This window comes from Microchirus variegatus, assembly GCF_963457635.1.
Source record: "Microchirus variegatus genome assembly, chromosome: 4".
Classification (NCBI taxonomy): Eukaryota; Metazoa; Chordata; class Actinopteri; order Pleuronectiformes; family Soleidae; genus Microchirus; species Microchirus variegatus.
In genome coordinates this window covers 35,999,643-36,022,142 of record NC_139805.1, presented here as the reverse complement: position 1 = coordinate 36,022,142, position 22,500 = coordinate 35,999,643, and the positions used below count along the sequence as shown (strand labels likewise).

General features: G+C 40.6%; 1 protein-coding gene across 1 annotated transcript in view; it reads left to right on the top strand.

Moving 5' to 3' along the window:
- The window catches only part of patj (PATJ crumbs cell polarity complex component), a gene marked incomplete at its 5' end in the record, with an annotated part of 133,544 nt that overhangs the window by 51,828 nt on the left and 59,216 nt on the right, over positions 1-22,500 (top strand). Inside the window, 9 exons of the mRNA XM_083888324.1 lie at positions 5,209-5,508; positions 5,945-6,071; positions 7,240-7,297; positions 8,899-8,979; positions 9,108-9,179; positions 9,269-9,446; positions 10,275-10,385; positions 11,567-11,626; positions 12,140-12,239. Of these exons, the coding sequence (XP_083744450.1) occupies positions 5,209-5,508; positions 5,945-6,071; positions 7,240-7,297; positions 8,899-8,979; positions 9,108-9,179; positions 9,269-9,446; positions 10,275-10,385; positions 11,567-11,626; positions 12,140-12,239 (1,087 nt within the window). The remainder of the gene's footprint in view (positions 1-5,208; positions 5,509-5,944; positions 6,072-7,239; positions 7,298-8,898; positions 8,980-9,107; positions 9,180-9,268; positions 9,447-10,274; positions 10,386-11,566; positions 11,627-12,139; positions 12,240-22,500) is intronic.

Genomic DNA, 22,500 nt, shown 5'->3' with positions numbered 1-22,500 from the left:
TTACATGGTTCTACTGTGCCCTTTAGAGCTCTACTTTACAGAGTTTGACTTTTCTCTTTAGCACTCGACATTACAGGGTTCTACTGTGTCCTTAGGAGCTCTGCTTTACATGGTTCTACTGTGCCGTTTAGAGCTCCACTTTACAGGGTTCTACAATGCCCTTTAGAGCTCTACCTTACAGGGTACTACTGTGCCCTTTAGAGCTCTACTTGACAGGGTTCTACCCTACCGTTTAGAGTTCTACTTGACAGGTTTCTACTGTGCCGTTTAGAGCTCTACTTTACAGACTTTTTCTACTTTTCTCATTACAACTCGATTTTACAGGGTTCTACTTTGCTCTTTAGAGTTGTAGTCTTCTCTAAAGCGCTGTACTTTAACCCAGGACCAGGACTAAGAAACCCCGCTTTAGAGTTCTACTCTACTCTGCAGTAGTACTCTGCACTCTGTTCTACTCTCGTGAGTTCACCTTTGCACATTAGAGGGTTCTACTTAAAATGCAGATTCTACTCTGCAGAATTTTACTGTACCTTCTAGCATTTTCCTTTACTCTGCGGAGTTCTACTCTACAATATAGAGTTCTACTCTGCAGAACTATGTAGGAGTTCTCTACTCTGAAGAACTATCGTACCGTTGGGAGTTCTACTCTGTAAAGTTCTGCTTTATACTTTAGAGCCCTGCTTTTTTCTGCACAATTCTACCATTTAGAGTTCTACTGTGCTCTGCAGAGTTCTACTGTAACCTGCAGAGTTTCCCCTGCTCCCTGTGAAGGTCCACTCTGTTACCGCCTGTCCTGCCGTCTCTGTTGAGGCCGTCCTCTGCGCTGCCATTTTATTTCCCGTTTTATATGCAGCCCATTTGGCTGAAGAGGTTTTTTCACAGCCCACGGGTCTCTGATGGCTTTCCATAAAGAGCGTCAGGTCGGCGCCGTCACTTCAGCGATGCGTCGTTCTCCGTCCGCTGACCAGAGAGAGACCCCTGTTTCACGTCCACACCTCGTTAACTTTTAGAGGTCATATACAGAGGAACGCTGCGGGGACGAGCCGCTGCCGAAAGTTACAGGCCGTCATCGTATTATTCTGATCGTCTTTGTGCAGATAAAATGTTGCAGTGACCGCGGTTTATACCGATTAAAACGTGAATACAGGAGGAAAAAACAACAGCCTTTACAGTTCGGCAAACAGCTCAGAGGTATAACTGCTACTGCCATTATAATAAACTTTAGTGCCACTTCACTCTGTTATTCTGGCAGGTGTAAAGGAAACTTCTGCTGCTGATACTGGAACCTGCTCACCTCAGTCATTCTCATTCTTTTTACTGCCTTTTTTTCCCCTTTTCAGTCCAACAGAGGCTTGAGGTTGATACCGTTTCTTCCCAAAAAATAACTACAAACTAATAATCGGCTGAACACGTTGTCTGCATTTGTATATAAATACAGAATAAGCAGAATTAGAATCTGAAGATTCAAAGCTGCCAAAATCACGATTTTGCCGACACCGTTTTTGACTTTTGTGACCTTTTGAAGTCCAGAAATGTCTCCTTTTGTTCTTCTACCTCTTCTGGGGTCGCCACATATTCGATTTGGCAAAACCCTCCCATTTATCCAGACTTGGGACCCGGCACTGGGAGTACACTGTATGTGTACTAGTGTTTGCCAAAAAGTGTTCTACTGTGCCCTTTAGAGCTCTACTTTACAGGGTTCTACTTTGCCCTTTAGAGCTCTACTTTACAGGGTTCTACTGTGCCCTTTAGAGCTCTAATTTACATGGTTCTACTGTGCCCTTTGGAGCTCTAATTTACATGGTTCTACTGTGCCCTTTGGAGCTCCACATTCCAAGGTTCTATTGTGCCCTTTGGAGCTCTACTTTACAGGGTTCTACTGTGCCCTTTAGAGCTCTAATTTACAGGGTTCTACTGTCCCATTAGAGCTCTAATTTACATGGTTCTACTGTGCCCTTTGGAGCTCCACATTCCAAGGTTCTATTGTGCCCTTTGGAGCTCTACTTTAAAGGGTTCTACTGTGCCCTTTAGAGCTCTACTGTGCCCTTTAGAGCTCTAATTTACAGGGTTCTACTGTCCCATTAGAGCTCTAATTTACATGGTTCTACTGTGCCCTTTAGAGCTCTAATTTACATGGGTCTACTGTGCCCTTTAGAGCTCTAATTTACATGGTTCTACTGTGCCCTTTAGAGCTCTAATTTACATGGTTCTACTGTGCCCTTTAGAGCTCTAATTTACAGGGTTCTACTGTCCCATTAGAGCTCTAATTTACATGGTTCTACTGTGCCCTTTAGAGCTCTAATTTACATGGTTCTATCGTACGAGCTCTAATTTACATGGTTCTACTGTACCCTTTAGAGCTCTGCTTTACAGGGTCACAATTGGCTCTAACAAAATTAGGGTTAACAATATAAACAGAATCAAGGTGCAATGGCCACACTATTTTTGCAGAAATATAAGTAACAGTACCAAAAATATTCAGGTACAATGGCTACAGTTGGCTCATAGTGCAAAATATTCTGGTACATACATAGGCCGCCTACAATTACAGCTGTACTAGTATTTGCCAAAAAGTGACGCAAAGTGTCGCAAAATGTATAGGCGAGGCTACGGTTTTATTGGCTTTTTAATAATATATTCATTATTTATGGGTTAATGGGCCGCGGGCCGATCCAAATTGCTTGAAGGGCCGGTTCTGGCCCCCGGGCCTTAAGTTGAATAGCCTTGATTTAAAGTGTCCAGTGTCCAATGAACCTAGTCCATGGGGCCCAATGGGGGATTAGCTAACGCCAAATTCCCGATACGCTCGTCCATGGGCTGCCAATCAATGCGTTAACGCAGACAGCCCAAATGAATTATTGTATTTCATTTCTCCTGATGGACCCGACCATAAATACTACACTCTAGACCTTTGAAGGTGTCTTTGAAGAGGCTTTTAATTTGACAGGCAGCTTGAGACGTAGAGATGTGCAGCTGAGGACCAAATGATTAGCCCCCCCCCGCTATGAAAAATGTAGTTTCCTTCTTAAATGATTTCCCCGTTGTCTCTCTGAAAACAAGGCCTTTATTTCATTTGGAAGTGAGTTTATCTCGCACTTTACACCCAGTATAAAATCTACAGTAAGGGTTTGCCAAAAACGAAAGAAATAAGTCTTTATCGGCAATGTTTTGCAGTTTTTAAACGTAGTATTTTGACATTAAGCGTGACTTGTAAAAAAAATGCAAATGAATCCCAACTTTGTAATCGGCGTGTAATCAGATTAAGGCGTAATCCCGAGTCTTGAGTCTCGCCGCTGAGCCTCTCTGTGTCTAAAGTCTGCAGCAGCCGACTCGTCTCAACTGTCCTCATCGCCTAATGGCACAGATATTAAATGACAGTGTCTTTAAATCTTATGAATATGAGGCCAGGCAGTCACGGCCAATACACATCAGTCTGTAGAACATCCTGTTAGCGTTATGAGCCTCTCTGCCGCCGCCGCCGCCACCGCCGCCGTCTGCTCCTCACCTCCATTATATGGCCACGATGGGCCGGCTTCCCAGGCCCAAATTAAAAGAAGAGGAACTGAGTCCTTGAAGACGAGGCTTCGTCGATGGAAATTAGCCTAAGTGTTGTCATTAATATTTCCCGGCGCGGGCTAATGTCTGCATCGTAATGTTGAAGAACAGGATACAGCCTCAGAATCTGCTGAGCGAGGCTCTTTGGGGAGTTGAGGGGGGGGGGGGGGTGGAAGAAAAACCTTTATGTGTTGAGAGTACGTCAGGTTTTTAGATTTAGTGCGAGCTGCGTTTTTCACGGGACGAGACCGGAGCTGAAGGCGAGAGCCATCGCGGTGTCTGGATCCTGCTCGGCTCAGACGAACGTTTTTAATTTACGCGCACAGGTGCAGGAAGACGTCTGTGGAGTCGCGCGTCTTGCGGTTTTTAATCTTCTGCCAATTTGGTCGTCAGATCTTTGGTCGAGTGAAGTGAAGTGGCTGAAATTAAAAATGAAGAGGATCCGCGTGTATGTCGATGATCGTGTGGTTTATTCTCCTGCTCCCACTGAGTCCAGGGGAAAGAACCCTGATTTGTGACGGCGTTTGTCCAACAGGGTTCTCATGGGTCCTTGAGATCCTTGAAAGTTTGTGAACTTGAAAATCAGCCCTAAAATAGACATGGGTCATTGAAAGTGCTTGAATTTTCTGCAAGAAAGAAAAGAAAGTTGATATTTAAGTACAATACCGCTCACAAGTTTGGGCTCACTTAGAAATGTACCTTAATTTTTGAAGGAAAAGCACTTTTTTTCAATGAATATAACATTAAACGAATCAGAAATACACTCTATACATTGTTAATGTGGTAAACGACTATTGTAGCTGCAAACGTTTTTAATGGAATGTGTACATAGGTGTATAGAGGCCCATTTCCAGTGTTCTAATGGTACATTGTGTTTGCTAATGGCGTTAGAAGGCTATTGGATGATTAGAAAACCCTTGTGCAATGATGTTAGCACAGCTGAAAACAGTTTTACTGGTTTAGAAATCATTATTTCTAATGTCTTGAGTATATTTTCTATTCATTTTGCAACTCTTTTGATGAATAAAAGTCTGTCTTTTAATGGAAAACACAAAAAAAACATTGTAGGTGACCCCAACATTTTCGAACGGTAGTTTAAAGTTTCCCGCCATCTACCGTTTCACGCCCTACGTTGCTCGATGCACGTAGACGAGGCCTTTGTAGACTCATTATTAGTAGCGGTGTTTTGTTTCTCTCTCTGACCGGCGACGTGAGATTCCGTGCAGAACAATGAGCGAGTAAAGCAGAGCAAAGAGAGACAAAATGTTATTACAAATTCCCAGATCTCTGTCTCACCAAAGACAAATGACAAAAGACCGACGCTGACCCAAGGACAACCACTTGTCCAGATGTCACCATGGACGAAGACGAGCTCTTACAAGCTGTGTCGGCACATTCAGTCCTTGAATTTGAAGGAAACGGGTCCTGGAAAGTGCTTGAATTTGATGTCAACCAAGGTGTTAGAACCTTGTAACTGCCCCCTACTGTCAGTTAGTGGTAAACCCAGCCTGGCTCATCCTACTCTTGATTTAGCTCATATTTATTGTGCTATATTCACACGAAATCACTTTATTATGAACGTGTGAAAGTTGGAAATTCCGCGTTCTGACTCCTAATGGAACGCTCTCTTATCCTTTGTGTCTTGTGTTGTCTCAGGGTTTCGGCGACGGCTCCGTTCTGCCTGAAGATCTGCGACATGAAGAAGAAGAAGAAGAAGAAGAGGGTGAGGAGCTGATCCTGGACGGAGGTCTGCCTCGCTACTCCACCTCCACTGTGACCTCTGACCTCCTGCCTGTGGAGGAGGGAAGGGAGATGGCTGTGGATGAGGAGGAGGTGGAGGTGAAGAAGACGGAGGAGAGAGAGGAGGAGAGGATGAGCTCGCTCCCCAGGAAACCACCTCCATCGTGGGAGGAGTGGAGGCTCTCGTCCTGCCCCAGCCGAGCTGGATCTGAGGAGGTGAGTGTGTGGAGAGAGAGTTTATTTAGATGTTAAAGGGATAATGCATGTTTTTAAAGTGTGGCTGTCGCACTTTTTGACCTTTTCAGCTTCTTAAAAGTGAATATTTCCAGGTTTGATCGATATTTTGTGGACCACTTATGAAAATGACGCGTTAGCCCTTGTCCTCCCGAGCGAATATTTTGATTATTACCTAAAACACCATAAAACCGTGGTTCTCAAAGTGTGGTACGAGGTTCCTCTGGTGGTACTCGGAGGGGAAATGAACAAACACTGTTCTCCTGTGTTTGCCAGTGTGTGAAATCTGCCTCCTGTGACTTTGCTCGCTCTACTTACGCCGCTGTAGTTTGAGATCCATATTTTCTTCAGGATTTAATGTCTTGATTTAACATGTTCAGTTCTTCAGTGATGTTTGTGACTGATGTCTAACTTTCAGAGCTGGAGGAAAGAGCAGCAGCAGGAGGAGGATGAGGAGGATGAAGAGGAGGAGGATGAGGAGGATGAGGAGGATGACTACCTGCGGTCAGAGCGGGAGAGCATCATGTCTGGACTGGAGTTTCCTGGTGAGAGAGAAGCAGCTTTTTTGGTTGAAAAACACGTCAGACTACTTTAATAATGAAGTACATTTTGTATATTTGAGACAAATAATGTAAAGAACAAACGTTTAGATCGCCCCCTGGTGGCCGACTGCAGTATCAGTCAGTATCTCTGCAACCTGGGATTTCTCGCAATCAGGTTTATTCACCCTTAAAGTACACTTTAAGTACAATATATGATATTTATATGAAAACATGCTGCATGATGATTATAAAAGAAACAAATAATGAAGTTAGTTTATTGATTTTCAGCTTTGATCAGACCAACAATTAGTAATAATTTGTTTCGTATTGCTTTTGTTTCACTTGATTTTACAGTTTTATTAGAATTATTTTTACACATAGTTTGTTTTATTTATATTCACATATATATGTATATGTATATAAATGTATACTTATATGTATATATATGTGTATATGATATATACACATATGATTTCATATTATATATATTATATATAATATGAAATCATATATATGTGTAGATATACTGTATATACATATGTATATATATGTGTATATGTATATATGTGTATACATATGTATGTGTATATTTTCGTGTGTATACATGTGTGTACATGTGTATATATGTATGTGTGTACATGTGTATATATGTGTATACATATGTATATCTATATATATATATGTGTATGTATGTATATGTGTGTAAAAATATATGTGTATACGTATATATGTGTGTATACGTATAGATGTGTGTAAAAATATATATGTGTATACGTATAGATGTGTGTAAAAATACATATATATATGTATACACATATTTGCCGTTGAAGTCTGGAGCTCATGGACAATAATAATAATAATATTAATGATATACAAAATGTCCAACTCTACATGTAACTCACTGTATATAATTGTATTGTAACCTTCAGGCAGCGAATGAGGATCAAAGTAATAAATAAGTAAAGTCTTGTTCTCAGTGACTTAAATGTGAGTTTGTAGATAAAAAAAGAAAACTTTAATCTCAACAAATGAAAAAACAGCCGTATTTAAACTTACAACTGAATGAAATGATAAATGTTTGAGTGATTTAATGAAGCTGCTTTTTCTCTCGTCATGTGACTTCATTCACTCACTTATTGTTGTTGTTTTTGTTTGTTTTTAACTCTTTCAGACAGACACAGAGACAGTGAGGCCGACTCTGAACTCACACTGACCGACACAGACACAGAGTCAGTATCTACCGCTCCTCCTCCTCATCTTCCTCCTCCTCCTCTGTCTCTTCCTCCTCCTCTTCCTCCGCCTCCTCCTCCTCTTCTTCCTCCTCCTCTTCCTCCTCCTCCTCTTCCTCTGTCTCTTCCTCCTCCGCCTCCTCCTCCTCTTCTTCCTCCTCCTCTTCCTCCTCCTCCTCCTCTTCCTCCTCCTCCTCTTCCTCCTCCTCCTCTTCTTCCTCCTCCTCCTCCTCTTCCTCTGTCTCTTCCTCCTCCGCCTCGTCCTCCTCTTCTTCCTCCTCCTCTTCCTCCTCTTCCTCCTCTTCCTCCTCCTCTTCCTCTTCCTCCTCCTCCTCCTCCTCCTCCTCCTCTTCCTCCTCCTCCTACTCTTCCTCCTCTCCAGTCGTTCTTTTTCACTTTCTCTTAACGGTGTAACTTTCTGCAGACTTTTGCCAAAGAGAAGGAGAGAAAAGTATCTGACCTTGACGACGACGTTAGAATAAAACAGACCATGTCGTCAGATTGTCACCAGATTAATTCAAGAATATGTTTAGAAATTCATTCATTCATTCAACATTTTGCCTTAAAGATTATAACTAATATACTTTTATTGAATGTGCACAGGCAGATTTTATGTGTGTACATTATAAAAGATTATTATATAATAATAATAATATAATATTAATCATTTAATAATTAAAGTTATCAAACATAATTTAAGTTGTTAAAGTAATTATACTTGTTAATTTGGTCACGACACATGCACATAGTGTAAGAAACCCACAAGTGAATAAATGTTTGGAAACTAAACAAACAAAAAATTAAAACATTTGGACAGAATTTTGAAATTAAAAATCAGAATTACAACTGGTAATCTGAGATTAAAATCAGAAGGAGGATTAGGGCCACTTTGTGATTTATATATTATTTTGAAACAAAATAAGAAATGTAATACAAAAAGCCAAAATTCTGGGATTAAAATCAGAAGGTTATTTAGGGCCACATTGTGATTTTTATTTTATTTATCTTTAAACAAAATAACACATTTAATACAAAATAACCCAGAATTCCTGGATTAAAATCAGAAGATTGTCTAGGGCCACATTGTGATTTTTTTCATTTTTTTTTTTAAACAAAACGCATTTAATACAAAAAGCCAGAATTCTGAGATTAAAATCAGAAATTAAATAAAGTTGAATCTCATACTGAATACTGAGATGAAATGTAATCTCTGAACAACAGTAGAAGTGAATCCTGCTCTCAGTCTTTTTCCTCTGTTTCTTCCTCTCAACATCATGCAACATTTCACAGTCTTACATCGCCCCCTGCTGGTTTCTATGCAGGTGTGTTAGTTCTTCGTTGAGCTGGAATTGTCAGTGAAGCTTGAGTTTAACCAAACCCAGGGAAGAAGTCAGACTTCTTTCTTTAGAATAAGAGTTGTAAAGATAGAATTTGTGTTACTTCACAGGTGTACCTAATAAAGTGGATATCATGAAGAATGAGGAAGATTAAAAAATAGTTTTTTTTATTGTTGTATTTTTAATTTTCTTTCCTGTAGAAAATACAGAATCACAGTTTTATTCCTGATCGTTTAACATTTTGTTATTTTTCTTCCTGTGGAGGTCTGTGAAGAGGGTCGACCAAGAGAGGAGGAAGAGGCGGAGCCAGGGAGGAGCCTCTCTACCAATCAGAGGAGGCCACAGGTGGGCAAACGTTAGCCTCGGCTGTGTGTTCCTGTATTTGGTGCCTCTTTAGGATCCTTTGTCTGGACCAGTAGTCCTCATGGAGACCAAAACCTGGTCCTAATGAGGCAGAACCTGTGTTTTCACAGAAATCTTCCTGAAAGAGAACAAGGAGAAGGAGAAGAAACTCCAGCGTTCAGTCACTGGGGACCAGCTCGCAGGTAACGCTCACCGTAAAGCTGCTCTACGCTAAGATCTCGAGAACATCTAGAACATCTCCCTCACAGTAAAGTGTCCCTCTGCACCACAGGGTGGAGGTGTGGGCCGACGAGGACCAGTCCCTGGGTCTGAGCATCGTGGGCGGTCGTCACATCATCAAGCGTCTGAGGAACGGCGAGGAGCTGAAGGGGATCTTCATCAAGCAGGTGCTGGCCAACAGTCCTGCTGCCAAGACACAGCAACTCAAGACCGGAGACAAGATCTTAGAGGTGGGACTGAGGCTCTCTGTGGAGCCTTCTGTGAGTCGAGGGACTTAGGGCCAATTCCAATTCCTATCTTAACCCTCAATCTCAACCCTTAATCTTAACCGGCCCTCAAAAACCAAGTGTTGAGGTTTTATTTTGTCACTTAGAAATGGGACACCCCTTAAATGCAGATACGTCTTCAGACTGTAGGGGGCAGAATAACGCCAAAGCTTCGTCCAGTCTGTCAACTCCAAAAAAGAAGAAGAAGAAGAAGAACACATTTACGTCAGGATTATTTATTACGATCCGTTTGTCAGTCAAGTTATTAGGTTGTCAGTTAGTTATAAGATGATACTCATACAAATATTCAGCTGACAGTTACCACACACCACGACTTATTGAAAAGTAAAAACCACACCGGCCGGCTATTGACAAAAGATCATAAAATAAAAATAAATGTTACGCAACAATGACGTCAGTAATCCATAATATGGGCCTAAACTAAGATAATACAATGGTTTTCATCATTTTTATATCTCTATTAACAAAGAAAAAATACTCGTTTTGCTGCTTTCGGCGCCATCTTTGTTATGTCAAAACACGCAATGCATTCTGGGTAGCCCTTGCTCCCAAGGGTGGTCTTGGAAAATCTTAATATTGAGGGCGATACAGCCCTTAAACTTGCCTCTCAACTAAATTTTTCTGAGGATCGGGACAGCACTTGCACTAGAGGGAGCGCATTTTTGAAAATGAGGGTTAAGATTGAGGATTAAGCAAGGAATTGGAATTCACCCCTTAATCTGATGACCTTGACGTTGTCTGCTGTGTGTGTGTGTGTGTGTGTGTGTGCAGGTGTCAGGTGTGGACCTACAGTCTGCCAGTCACGAGGAGGCGGTCGGTGCCATCAAATCAGCACCGAGTCCCATCGTCTTCATCGTCCAGAGTCTGTCGGCGACACCGCGGGTACGTGGTCGATTCTTAATCTCCTTTACATTGATCGTATGTGATTATTTTCACAGAGGAAACAAAAGTGGGGATTAAGTCTGCTTAAGTAGTACCGTTACGAATCCAGCAGAGGGAGCACCTAAGGTTTCCTACCGTATCACATACAACAGAGTCTTGGAGATTCACGTCTAAAATCAGACATTAACTTGGGCCTTTCAGTTAAAAGCTGTTGGAGCTTCCTCCTGTTGTCAGTGACTTCCTGTTTGTTCAAGTAAACGTTCTTAACGTTGTTAATAAAGACATGATAACTGTGACGTTGGTGGTGTATTAGGGGAGCAGCAACAGCGGCATGTCTGTCTGACAACAATTTGAACAAAAATGTAATAATTTAACTTTAGTTTTGGAAAAATATGATTTTTACTGTGTCAATCGCTGTATTTTGAGACACCTGTAAATCCGCCCACCCGGTCCAATGACAGGTGGGGCAACCGCGCTGACTATTTTGCATGTTTTCGTATCTTTAAGCATTTTTTTCACGACTAACTGAAGAAACATAGTCTTTTATTTTGAAGGACGTCCTTGGCTGTGAAGGAGCTTACTCCTGTTGTCAGTGACTTCCTGTTTGTTCAAGTAAACGTTCTTAACATTGTTAATAAAGTCATGAAAACTGACTTTTAGATGTGATCATTGGTAGTTTTAGGTTGGACTGTGCAGTTTCAGCAGTTTTTCTTCCTTGTTTTTTTATTGCAGAGATTTGATTGATATTCTGTAGTAGAAGTAGTACCTGTTAAAATCCAGCAGAGGGCGCACCTAAGGTTTCCTACCGTATCACAGAGTAAGGGTCAGCCACAGCAGCGACAGCGTCTTGGAGATTCAAGTCTAAAATCAGACATTAACTTGGGCCGTTCAGTGAAAAGCTGTTGGAGCTTTCTCCTGTTGTCAGTGACTTCCTGTTCTTAAAATTGTTGATAAAGTCATTTCACAATTCCAATTCCACAATTTGTTGGTCATTATTAATTTATTTACACTATATTTTTGAAAAAAGGTGACAGCATTAGTTATCTTACACTGATTTTTTTAACTGATATTTCCTTTTTTATGCAGATATTTGATTGATTTTCTGTCAATTCTGTCAGATTTAAGCTATGTTTTTGTCGTGTTAAATGTTGTATAATGTGTTATGTGTCATTGTGTTTCAGCCTGTGTCTCTGACGGCTCCAAGCTACAGCAAACACAAAGCCAAGAGGAGAGAGCCTCTGGTAAGTGTCCATAATAATAAGAATTATTATTATTTTTGTTATTAAGCCTCATTGAGATTTTAAGAAATCTCTTTTCCAAAAAAATCTGAGAGAAAATAATGAATAAGAGTCAAATTTACAAAGACAAAAGATAAGTTATTTATAAAATATTCATGCAAAAGAGAAAAACCGCAATACAAACCATTTTTGGTTTCACAAGCGATTAATCTGTCCATATTTCTACTTTTTGTGGATTATATTTATAGAAATGTTTGTAAACAAACACAAATTCACATTTAAAAAGCTCATAAATTGATCAATCGACGATCAAAAGAGTTGTTGAGAAATAGATTAATCGATTAATCAGTTCTATGTTGCTACGTCACTGATGTCTAGACTGTGAGTCCACTAGAGTCCAGCAGGGGGCAGCACAGCCTCACCTCACACTTCATAATCTCTGTCTCGACTGTAGATTTGATTGTTTTTCTCTGTATTTACTGCTAAATATTTGTTTGTTGTTGTTGTTCTTTTTAGAACGCAGGGATAACCACGCCCCCTCTGAGACAGCCCCCGCCCTACTGCCCTCCCAGCCAATCAGAGCACGAGCTGAACTCCGACCTGGAGCAGGCCAAAGGTCAGTGAAACGCACAAAAACAACAACAGATAAACAAATACATCTTCCTACAAAGGTTCTTTAACTTCTAAACACGACAAAAAGAGTTATTATAGCTATTTTTAATTTTTACTCTCTTTCTTATTTCAAATCAGGAAAAAAATCCTTTAACACAACTATATATATGTATATATATATACATATATATATAAACACAAGTATTAGGACATTCAGTGTTCATTTAAAAGCCATAAATGAGTGTATTGTGTATTTAAAGTGTATGAATAACAGCATTATTACATGTTTGGTTCATTCAGTTAAATCTCTTTGTGTTTGGGCAGCTCTTATTTTGTAGTTTACTTCAATATTTATACTTGAATGTATGAAATATGGGTTTTTGTACGTGAGAAAATACTGATATGAGTGCGTGTGTGTGTGTGTGTGTGTGTGTGTGTTCTTACTGCTATGGACTAAGAATACTTCTGTAGACTGTTTGTTTGTGTGGAAAAGAAAACGCACACAAACACATAAAAAAACCTAAAACAAACATGAAACAAGCCACTCATTAAAACTACACACACACACACACACACACAGACGTGTCGTCATGGTGATTAAAGGTGCAGGTCGTGACAAGAACGCCGTATGAAAACAACAAAGATAAAATGTTGTTTGATCTTGGTACAGTGTTGTCAGTCAGAGATGGAACTGTGTGTGTGTGTGTGTGTGTGTGTGTGTGTGTGTGTGTGTGTGTGTGTGTGGTACAACTTCAAACAGACTGAGCATCTGCTCTGAACAGAAAGGGGGAGTGTCTGTTTGTGGGTCAGGGAGAAAACACACACATAGGCTTGTCTGTGTGTTTACATGTGTGTACAGGTATTTATGTCTTTGTGAGGACATTTCTTTGACAGACTTAAGACCTGGTCTTAGTGTTTCAGTTAGTGTAAGGTGTGTATATAAGTCTCACACTCTTTTATATACAGTACATCAAACCTGAAAATCACCTGAAAATAGTAAAAAATGTGTATGGCGTCTGTACGTAGACAACAATTATAGAGTGAAGAGAAACCCAATAATACGCAGCAAAAAACAAATTTTTAACAGGAGTAAAACTCTGACTGAACCAGACTCAAAGGTGTGCGACCATCTGCCTAGACGGGTTGTGGTGAAAGGACAAAATATGCTAGCGAGACATCTGAAACTTCTGTGGCCGCACCTATCCCTGTCTGGTCCACCTGAAATGCAAATGCTGCTTTTCGCAATTTTTCGTAAGCGCCCACTGAAGTACAGCAGTACCTCTTAGAATCCAGCAGAGGGCGCATGTAAGGTTTCCTACCATATCCTGCCATAGTGTCGTCCACAGCAGCGACAGCGTCTTTCTTCTATGACGGATTCAAGTCCAAAATCAGACATCAACTTGGGCTGTTGTTCAGTTAAAAGCTGCTGGAGCTTCCTCCTGTTATCAATGACTTCCTGTTTGTTTTTAAAATTGTTAATAAAGTTATGAAAACTGTGACGTCCTTGGTGTATTAGGGGAGCAGCGACAGCGGCATGTCTGTCTGACAACAATTTGAACATAAATTTCATAATTGAACTATATTTTTGGAAAAAAGGTGATTTTTACTGCGTAAATCACTGTATTTTGAGGTACCTGTGACTCCGCCCACCTGGTCTAATTTCTATTTTGCATGTTTTCGTGTGTCTTCAAGCGCTTTTTTCACGACTAACTGAAGAAACGTAACCAAAGTGGCTCTGATACTTTGGTCCCTTGGCTCATTTTTGTTGTCATCACAGTCTTCTATTTTGAAGGGCGTCCTGGAGAACCTGGTGGCCTGTGTGTGTGTGTGTGTGTGTGTGTGTGTTTGTGTTAACACGCGTGTGTGTGTGTTTGTGTCTTTGCAGGCCGTGTGTGAAGCCACCGTTGAGAGCAGAGAGTGGAGCAGATATAGAACTGTAGATATTTATCTTTTTCTTCTCTTCGGGCTCTGATTCTCTGTCTCTTTGAGGTTTTTGTGGGTTTTTTTCCTCTGGTGCGTTTGGTTGCGTGTTTAAAAACTGGCAGACCGGGCTGTGATTGGTCCTTTTTTTTATTTTAATTCGAGATTTGTTTTTATTAACTCTTGGTTTGAGGGTTAAGATTGTGAGTTTCTGCTGATAATGAGGTGGATGTGGTGTTTCTGAGGTGGAATCTTAGAGCCGGTTTCTCCTCAATGGTTCAAAGATTGGTTGTTTTTGTCTGAACTGGACGTTTTTACGTCTTTTCCCTTTAAATCTGCGTAAATCTCACCGAAAAAAAGATGTGTCATTTGACCATTTTTGTGTTTTAATGTGTTTATTTGTCCTTTAATCTCTGTCTCCTTGAAAGATTAGAGAAAGCAGATTATCTTATGCTCTAAAACATGAGGTGAACACAAATAATACGGATGCACGATATTGTCGGAACAATATCGGTATCAGACGATATTGGCTTTAAAAAGTATTATCGGATATTGGCAAACATTAAAAGATCCCCTGATACGACTAATGAGATATATCTTATATTTATTTACCTGATGTCACAAGGATACGTGAACCTTTTTGTGGATTAGCATTAAAAAGATCAATTCACATTTCCGTCCACTAGATGGCACCAAGTGCTCGCTCTCATTAGAGCTGTTTGAGTATGTCGCAGTAGATGAATTCACGTATGCTCACTATATCGCAATATCGTATTGTGGCTTAAATATCATGTTATCGTATTGTGACTCAGTGATAATATCGTATCGTGACTTAAATATCGTGATATAGTATCATAACTTTGTGATAATATCGTATCTTGACTTAGTGATGTCTTGTCGTAACTTAAAAATCGTGATATCATATCGTGACTTAGTCATAATATCGTATGGTGACTTTGTCTTAATATCATATCGTGACTTAGTGATAATTTTGTATCGTGACTTAAATATCGTGATATCATATCGTGACTTAGTCACAATATCGTATCGTGACTTAAATATTTTGATATATCGTAACTTATTGATAATATTGTATTGTGGCTTAAATATCGTGATATTGTATCCTGACTTAATGATAATATCGTATCGTGACTTAAATATTGTGATATCATATCATGACTTAGTCATAATATTGTATCGTGACTTAAATATTGTGATATCATAACATAACTTATTGATAATATCGTGTTGTGACTTAAATATCGTGATATCCTGTTGTGACTTAGTCATAATATTGTATTGTGACTTAGTCATAATATCGTGTTGTGACTTAAATATCGGGATATCATATCGTGACTTAGTCATAATATTGTATCGTGACTTAAATATAGTGATATTGTATCCTGACTTAGTCATAACATCATATTGTGGCTAAAATATCGTGATATCATAACGTAACTTAGTGATAATATCATATTGTGGCTTAAATATGGTGATAACGTATCGTGACTTAATGACACCATTATATCTTGACATAAATATTGTGATATCATAATTTAGTGATAATAGCGTATTGTGACTGAGTGATAATATTATATCGTGATTTAGTGATAGCATCGTATCGTGACTTAAATATCATGATATTGTACCGTGACTTAGTGATAACATCGCATCGTGACCTAAATATTGTGATATCTTATCATAACTTACTGATAGTATAGTGTTCTGACTTAAATATCCTGACAAAGTATGTTATCAGTTTTAGGCCCAAGTACTCCAGAAATATTGGCAAAAAGTCCAATATCGTGCATCCGTATAAACAAAAGTATATAAATATAATCTATTTCATCTTTGACATTTAAACCTTCGCCTCCCTGGTTTTAAATGACTCTCATGAGCCAAAATGTGTTTTTAAACTGTGTTTAAGAGAATGTGAAGAATTTTATATGAAGGATGGTCTGGATTAAAATGTCACCACACATGTGGTGACACAAATGTGGTCTTCCTGACTGAAAGTGTGTTCAGTTTATAAACCTGTCCACTGTTAATATTCAAAAGTGCCAGTTTAAATATGAAAACTTGTTTCTTTCTAAATAAAACTTACTCTTAAAAATCGACACAGTCTTTAGTCTCCAGCAGAATCATTTCAGGTGAGAATTGTAACTGGTGTAACTGAACTTTACACCAGTGTTTTCAGGTGTAAAAACCAGTGTTTTCAGGTGTAAAAAACAATGTTTTCAGGTGTAAACCAGTGTTTTCAGGTGTAAAAAACAATGTTTCAGGTGTAAACCAGTGTTTTCAGGTGTAAAAAACAATGTTTTCAGGTGAAAACCAGTGTTTTCAGGTGTGAAAACCAGTGTTTTCAGGTGTGAAAACCAGTGTTTTCAGGTGTAAAAAACGGTGGTTTCAGGTGTAAACCAGCGTTTTCAGGTGTAAACCAGTGTAAACTAGTATTTTCAGGGGTAAACCAATTTTTCGGGTGTCAAAACCAGTGTTTTCAGGTGTAAAAACAGTGTTTACATGCGTAAACCAGCTTTTTCAGGTGTAAACATAGTGTTTTCAGGTATTAAACACGGTGTTTTGTGGTATAAAACCAGTGTTCATGTGTGAAAACAGTGTTTTCAGGTGTAAAAACCAGTGTTTTCAGGTGTAAACCAGCATTTTCAGGTGTAAACCAGTGTTTTCAGGTGTAAACACCAGTGTTTACATGCGTAAACCATGTTCTCCTGTTTTGTTTTTCTTCTTCTTCTGCAGCTGATATGTCTTATTTTGCTTCTTCTCCTCCCACTTCTTCTTCAATGGTGGTTTAACAACAGTCATCTTCTGCAAATGAGAAAACCTCTACACCACTCAGTTCTACCTGAATAAAGTATCTATTCTCTCTCCCTCCTCCTCTCCTTTCGTTTGATTTCCTTTTCTCGTCTCACATCTCCTCCTCCTCTCTTTTTCCTCTTCTTGATCTTTTTCCTTCTCTTTCATCTTCTTCAGTCCATCACACTGGTTCCCTGTGATCTCTCTCTGATCTGTTGCTCACCTCCCGTCCTTTGACTAAAGTCCTGTCTCTTTAATGCTGTGGCTGAGATGTGTGGACTGTGAGGTCAGTGGAGAATCATCACAGAGCTGTAGGATAAACGTTAGCAGCAGGTGGCTAACAACGCTCTGCTAACAACATGTTACTTCACCAGCTCCTGACGCTCAGGCTTTGATCTGTGAACTCTTTCTCGTCTCCTTTGGTGTCAGAGCGGGTTTGTTTGAATAAAGCTGCTCTAAATTCTGCCGTTTATTTTTAAAGTTAATTACATGATGGTACGAGAGTTGATTGAAAGTGTGATGAAAAGTGGGTCAATGCAGCAGACGACGCTCACAGGACAAATGGAATATAAATAGACTCACACTCGTGATTGTGTTTGGATCAAATGTTAATGTTAAAAAAAAAAGAAGAAAACTTTATACAAACAGATCCAGAAATGTACAGGTTTACAAATAAACCAGTGCCATAAAATAAAAATATCATTATCGTATTATTAGATTTTCAATTGTATTGTTTGAAAATACACTTGTTCTTTACGCTCCCTCACTTGTTCTTAATGCTCCCTTACTTGTTTTCTACACTCTCTCACTTATTCTTTACACTCCCTCACTTGTTCTTTACACACCTTTACTTGTTCTTTGCGCTCCCTCACTTGTTTTTTGCGCTCCCTCACTTGTTCTTTACACACCTTTATTTGTTCTTTACGCTCCCCTACTTGTTCTTTGCGCTCCCTCACTTGTTTTTTGCACTCCTTTATTGTTCTTTATGCTCCCTCACTTGTTTTTTGCGCTCCCTCGCTTGTTCTTTACGCTCCCTGATTTGTTCTCTGCCCTCCCTCACTTGTTCTTTATGCTCCCTCACTTGTTCTTTATGCTCCCTCACTTGTTCTTTACGCTCCCTCACTTGTTCTTTACGCTCCCTGATTTGTTCTCTGCCCTCCCTCACTTGTTCTTTATGCTCCCTCACTTGTTCTTTATGCTCCCTCACTTGTTCTTTATGCTCCCTCACTTGTTCTTTATGCTCCCTCACTTGTTTTTTGCACTCCCTCACTTGTTTTTTGCACTCCTTTATTTGTTCTTTGCGCTCCCCACTTGTTGTTCTTTACACTCCCTGATTTGTTCTCTGTGCTCCCTCACTTGTTCTTTATGCTCCCTCACTTGTTCTTTACGCTCCCTCACTTGTTGTTCTTTACACTCCCTGATTTGTTCTCTGCGCTCCCTCACTTGTTTTTTGCACTCCTTAATTTGTGCTTTGCGCTCCCTCACTTGTTCTTTACACTCCCTCACTTGTTTTTTGCACTCCTTAATTTGTGCTTTGCGCTCCCTCACTTGTTCTTTATGCTCCCTCACTTGTTCTTTACGCTCCCTCACTTGTTCTTTACGCTCCCTGATTTGTTCTCTGCCCTCCCTCACTTGTTCTTTATGCTCCCTCACTTGTTCTTTATGCTCCCTCACTTGTTCTTTACGCTCCCTCACTTGTTTTTTGCACTCCCTCACTTGTTTTTTGCACTCCTTTATTTGTTCTTTGCGCTCCCCACTTGTTGTTCTTTACACTCCCTGATTTGTTCTCTGTGCTCCCTCACTTGTTCTTTATGCTCCCTCACTTGTTCTTTATGCTCCCTCACTTGTTCTTTACGCTCCCTCACTTGTTGTTCTTTACACTCCCTGATTTGTTCTCTGCGCTCCCTCACTTGTTTTTTGCACTCCCTCACTTGTTTTTTGCACTCCTTAATTTGTGCTTTGCGCTCCCTCACTTGTTCTTTACACTCCTTCACTTGATCTTTACACTCCCGAAGGAAGTTTCACCGTTGACATGCAGCCTCTTTTTTAAGTTAAAGATGAATTGGACTTTGTCAAAAAGTCCAAAATCGTGCATCCCTAATGTAAATACAATAGCAGTGATATTTATAAACAAAATTAATCATTACATTTCTAGGTCAGACGATGATAAAGCAAGTTTTACTGGAGTCACTTTTTCTATTTTTCTGCTGCTGCAGACGTGTATATAATTATTTAGAAGAAGAAGAAGAATATCGGATGGATTTACCGAGCAGTGGAGAACGGAATAAACCACGTCCGTAAATGTGAGAATCCGCTCGTTGGCGGAAGAATTTTCCTAGACGTTTTCATTAGAGAGAGAATCAGACGGCATTTTTCTGTCTGAACTTCAGAGGATATTGACTTCACTGGACCTGAGACACACGCACACACACACACACACACACACACACACACACACACACACACACACACACAGCTTATTACCATAGACAATCAGTTATCGAGGCTGCTTCTCTGTCTCTGGTGTGTGTTATAAAAGTCGGTCGATACCTCAGCTGCACAGTCCTTGACCTGATTGGTGTGGCCTTCACACGCACGCACGCACACACACACACACACACACACACACACACACACACACACACACACACACACACACACACACACACACACACACACACACACATTCTCATGCAGCATTCTTGCTTAGGACACTCATAGACCCTTATCTTTACCTTAACCATCACATCTTAATGTCTTACCCTAACCCTTAACCAAGTGTTAACCCTTAAACTGGTCTTAGGTTGGTTTTCACAGCCTTAAAATGACAAAATCTAATAATCAAATTAAAGTTAAAGTTGCATTATGTAATAAATCTAAAGCAACTGGCCATAAAATCCTCCTAATATGTCACAGAGACTCAGGAATAATATAATTCATATAACAAACTGAACTCACCAACAACAACAGTACAGACAAAATAGTTGCATTAAAAAAAAAATATATTTTGCAGACTGCAAATCATGTTTTGGCATGTGGCGCCACCTACCGCCGTCTACCAATCATTGCACTCGGTAGAGTCTCAGCTGCCTAGCGACCACAGGTTGCCAGTTAGGTCAGAAAAACGAAAACCTAAAAGACCTCGGTGTTTTGAATTTGAATGTAGTAACAGTTTTTGGCCACATTCTAACATATGGTGCCTTTAAATTAACTTTCCTAAAGTTATGAATGCTTTTAGATAAAAAAATCTAACCCGATGTCTTCGTACGAGTTCGAGTCTCGTCTTTTTCCCTCCGAATTTCTCACCCCTGATGGCGTGAAACGAGCCCGCTGATGAGTTAAATGAGGCCTATTTACATATCTGCTCCTGTAATCACAGTCACATTAATTAATGTTCGCTTAATCAGGCTCCACGGTGATTAGACCACACACACACACACACACACACACAGACACACACACACACTCATAGACGTACAACATTCTTTTACTCTACCTTCGCCTTAACCATCACGTGTCTAAAAGCTAATTTGATTGGTTATGAAATAGAAGAAGAAGAAGAAGAAGAAAACCCGGCTCATTGATTGGCCTTCAGTCATCTTTGTTTACCAAAAAAACAAACAATGGAGAAACGCCAAATGAATGCAGTCTTGGGGGTTTCCTGTTTTGACTTTGGTGTTCAAACCTCGTCACTGTTTCGTCCGTTTGCGTTCATTCTTAAACCCGAACCCTCGTTCTTTTGCTTGGAAACTCCGTTTGACTCTGAACTGGCGACCAAACTCTGATGCGTATCAAAAGAAGCAAACTTTGTTTCCCCTTAAAAACTTAGAAGTCAACCGAATGTAGGAAGCGGACTACAACTCATGGCATTGTGGGTAGACGCAAACAAAACATGCACGCGTGTAGAACGAGTTAAATGTGTGACGTAAAAAACAAGATTTTAAAAAACAAAAAAAAACAATACCGATACGGAACTGAATCAACCAACAGATGAGCCACTTTTCTTCATCATCGTCTCGTCTTCTCCTTCGGTAATTCTTGACGCAGCGCCCCCCTCAGGCGAGGAGGGGAATGCTTCGCTAAAGTGCAAAAGGAAACTCATATCGGCTGATTGTTGAAACCCCCAAATCAACCCCAGGATTATACCAAGTCCACAATTATACCAAGTCTAGCGACTCGGAGACTGTTAGGAGTTTTGAAAACGCTCTCGTATGAAAGCTCCGTCCTCACCTTTTGGAAACATTCTCATCTTGTGGAAACGTCCTCACCTTCTGGAAACGTCCTCACCTTCTGGAAACGTCCTCACCTTCTGTAGACGTCCTCATCTTGTGGATATGTCCCGACTTTCTGGAAACGTCCTCACCTTCTGGAAATGTCCTCATCTTGTGGATATGTCCCGACTTTCTAGAAATGTCCTCCCCTTTTGGAAATGTCCTCACCTTTTGGAAACGTTCTCATCTTGTGGATAGGTCCCGACTTTCTGGAAACGTCCTCATCTTGTGGAAACGTCCTCACCTTCTGGAAACGTCCTCACCTTCTGGAAACGTCCTCATCTTGTGGATATGTCCCGACTTTCTGGAAACGTCCTCACCTTCTGTAGACGTCCTCATCTTGTGGATATGTCCCGACTTTCTGGAAACGTCCTCACCTTCTGGAAACGTCCTCACCTTCTGTAGACGTCCTCATCTTGTGGATATGTCCCGACTTTCTGGAAACGTCCTCCCCTTTTGGAAACGTCCTCACCTTCTGGAAACGTCCTCATCTTCTGGAAACGTCCTCACCTTCTGGAAACGCCCTCACCTTCTGGAAACGTCCTCACCTTCTGTAGACGTCCTCATCTTGTGGATATGTCCCGACTTTCTGGAAACGTCCTCACCTTCTGGAAACGTCCTCACCTTCTGTAGACGTCCTCATCTTGTGGATATGTCCTGACTTTCTGGAAGCGTCCTCCCCTTTTGGAAACGTCCTCACCTTCTGGAAACGTCCTCACCTTCTGTAGACGTCCTCATCTTGTGGATATGTCCCGACTTTCTGGAAACGTCCTCACCTTCTGGAAACGTCCTCACCTTCTGTAGACGTCCTCATCTTGTGGATATGTCCCGACTTTCTGGAAACGTCCTCCCCTTTTGGAAACGTCCTCACCTTCTGGAAACGTCCTCATCTTCTGGAAACGTCCTCACCTTCTGGAAACGTCCTCACCTTCTGGAAACGCCCTCACCTTCTGGAAACGTCCTCACCTTCTGTAGACGTCCTCATCTTGTGGATATGTCCCGACTTTCTGGAAGCGTCCTCCCCTTTTGGAAACGTCCTCATCTTCTGGAAACGTCCTCATCTTCTGGAAACGTCCTCACCTTTTGGAAACGTCCTCACCTTCTGGAAACGTCCTCACCTTCTGGAAATGTCCTCATCTTGTGGAAACGTCCTCCCCTTTTGGAAACGTCCTCACCTTCTGGAAACGTCCTCGCCTTCTGGCAACGTCCTCACCTTCTGGAAACGTCCTCATCTTGTGGATATTTCCCGACTTTCTGGAAACG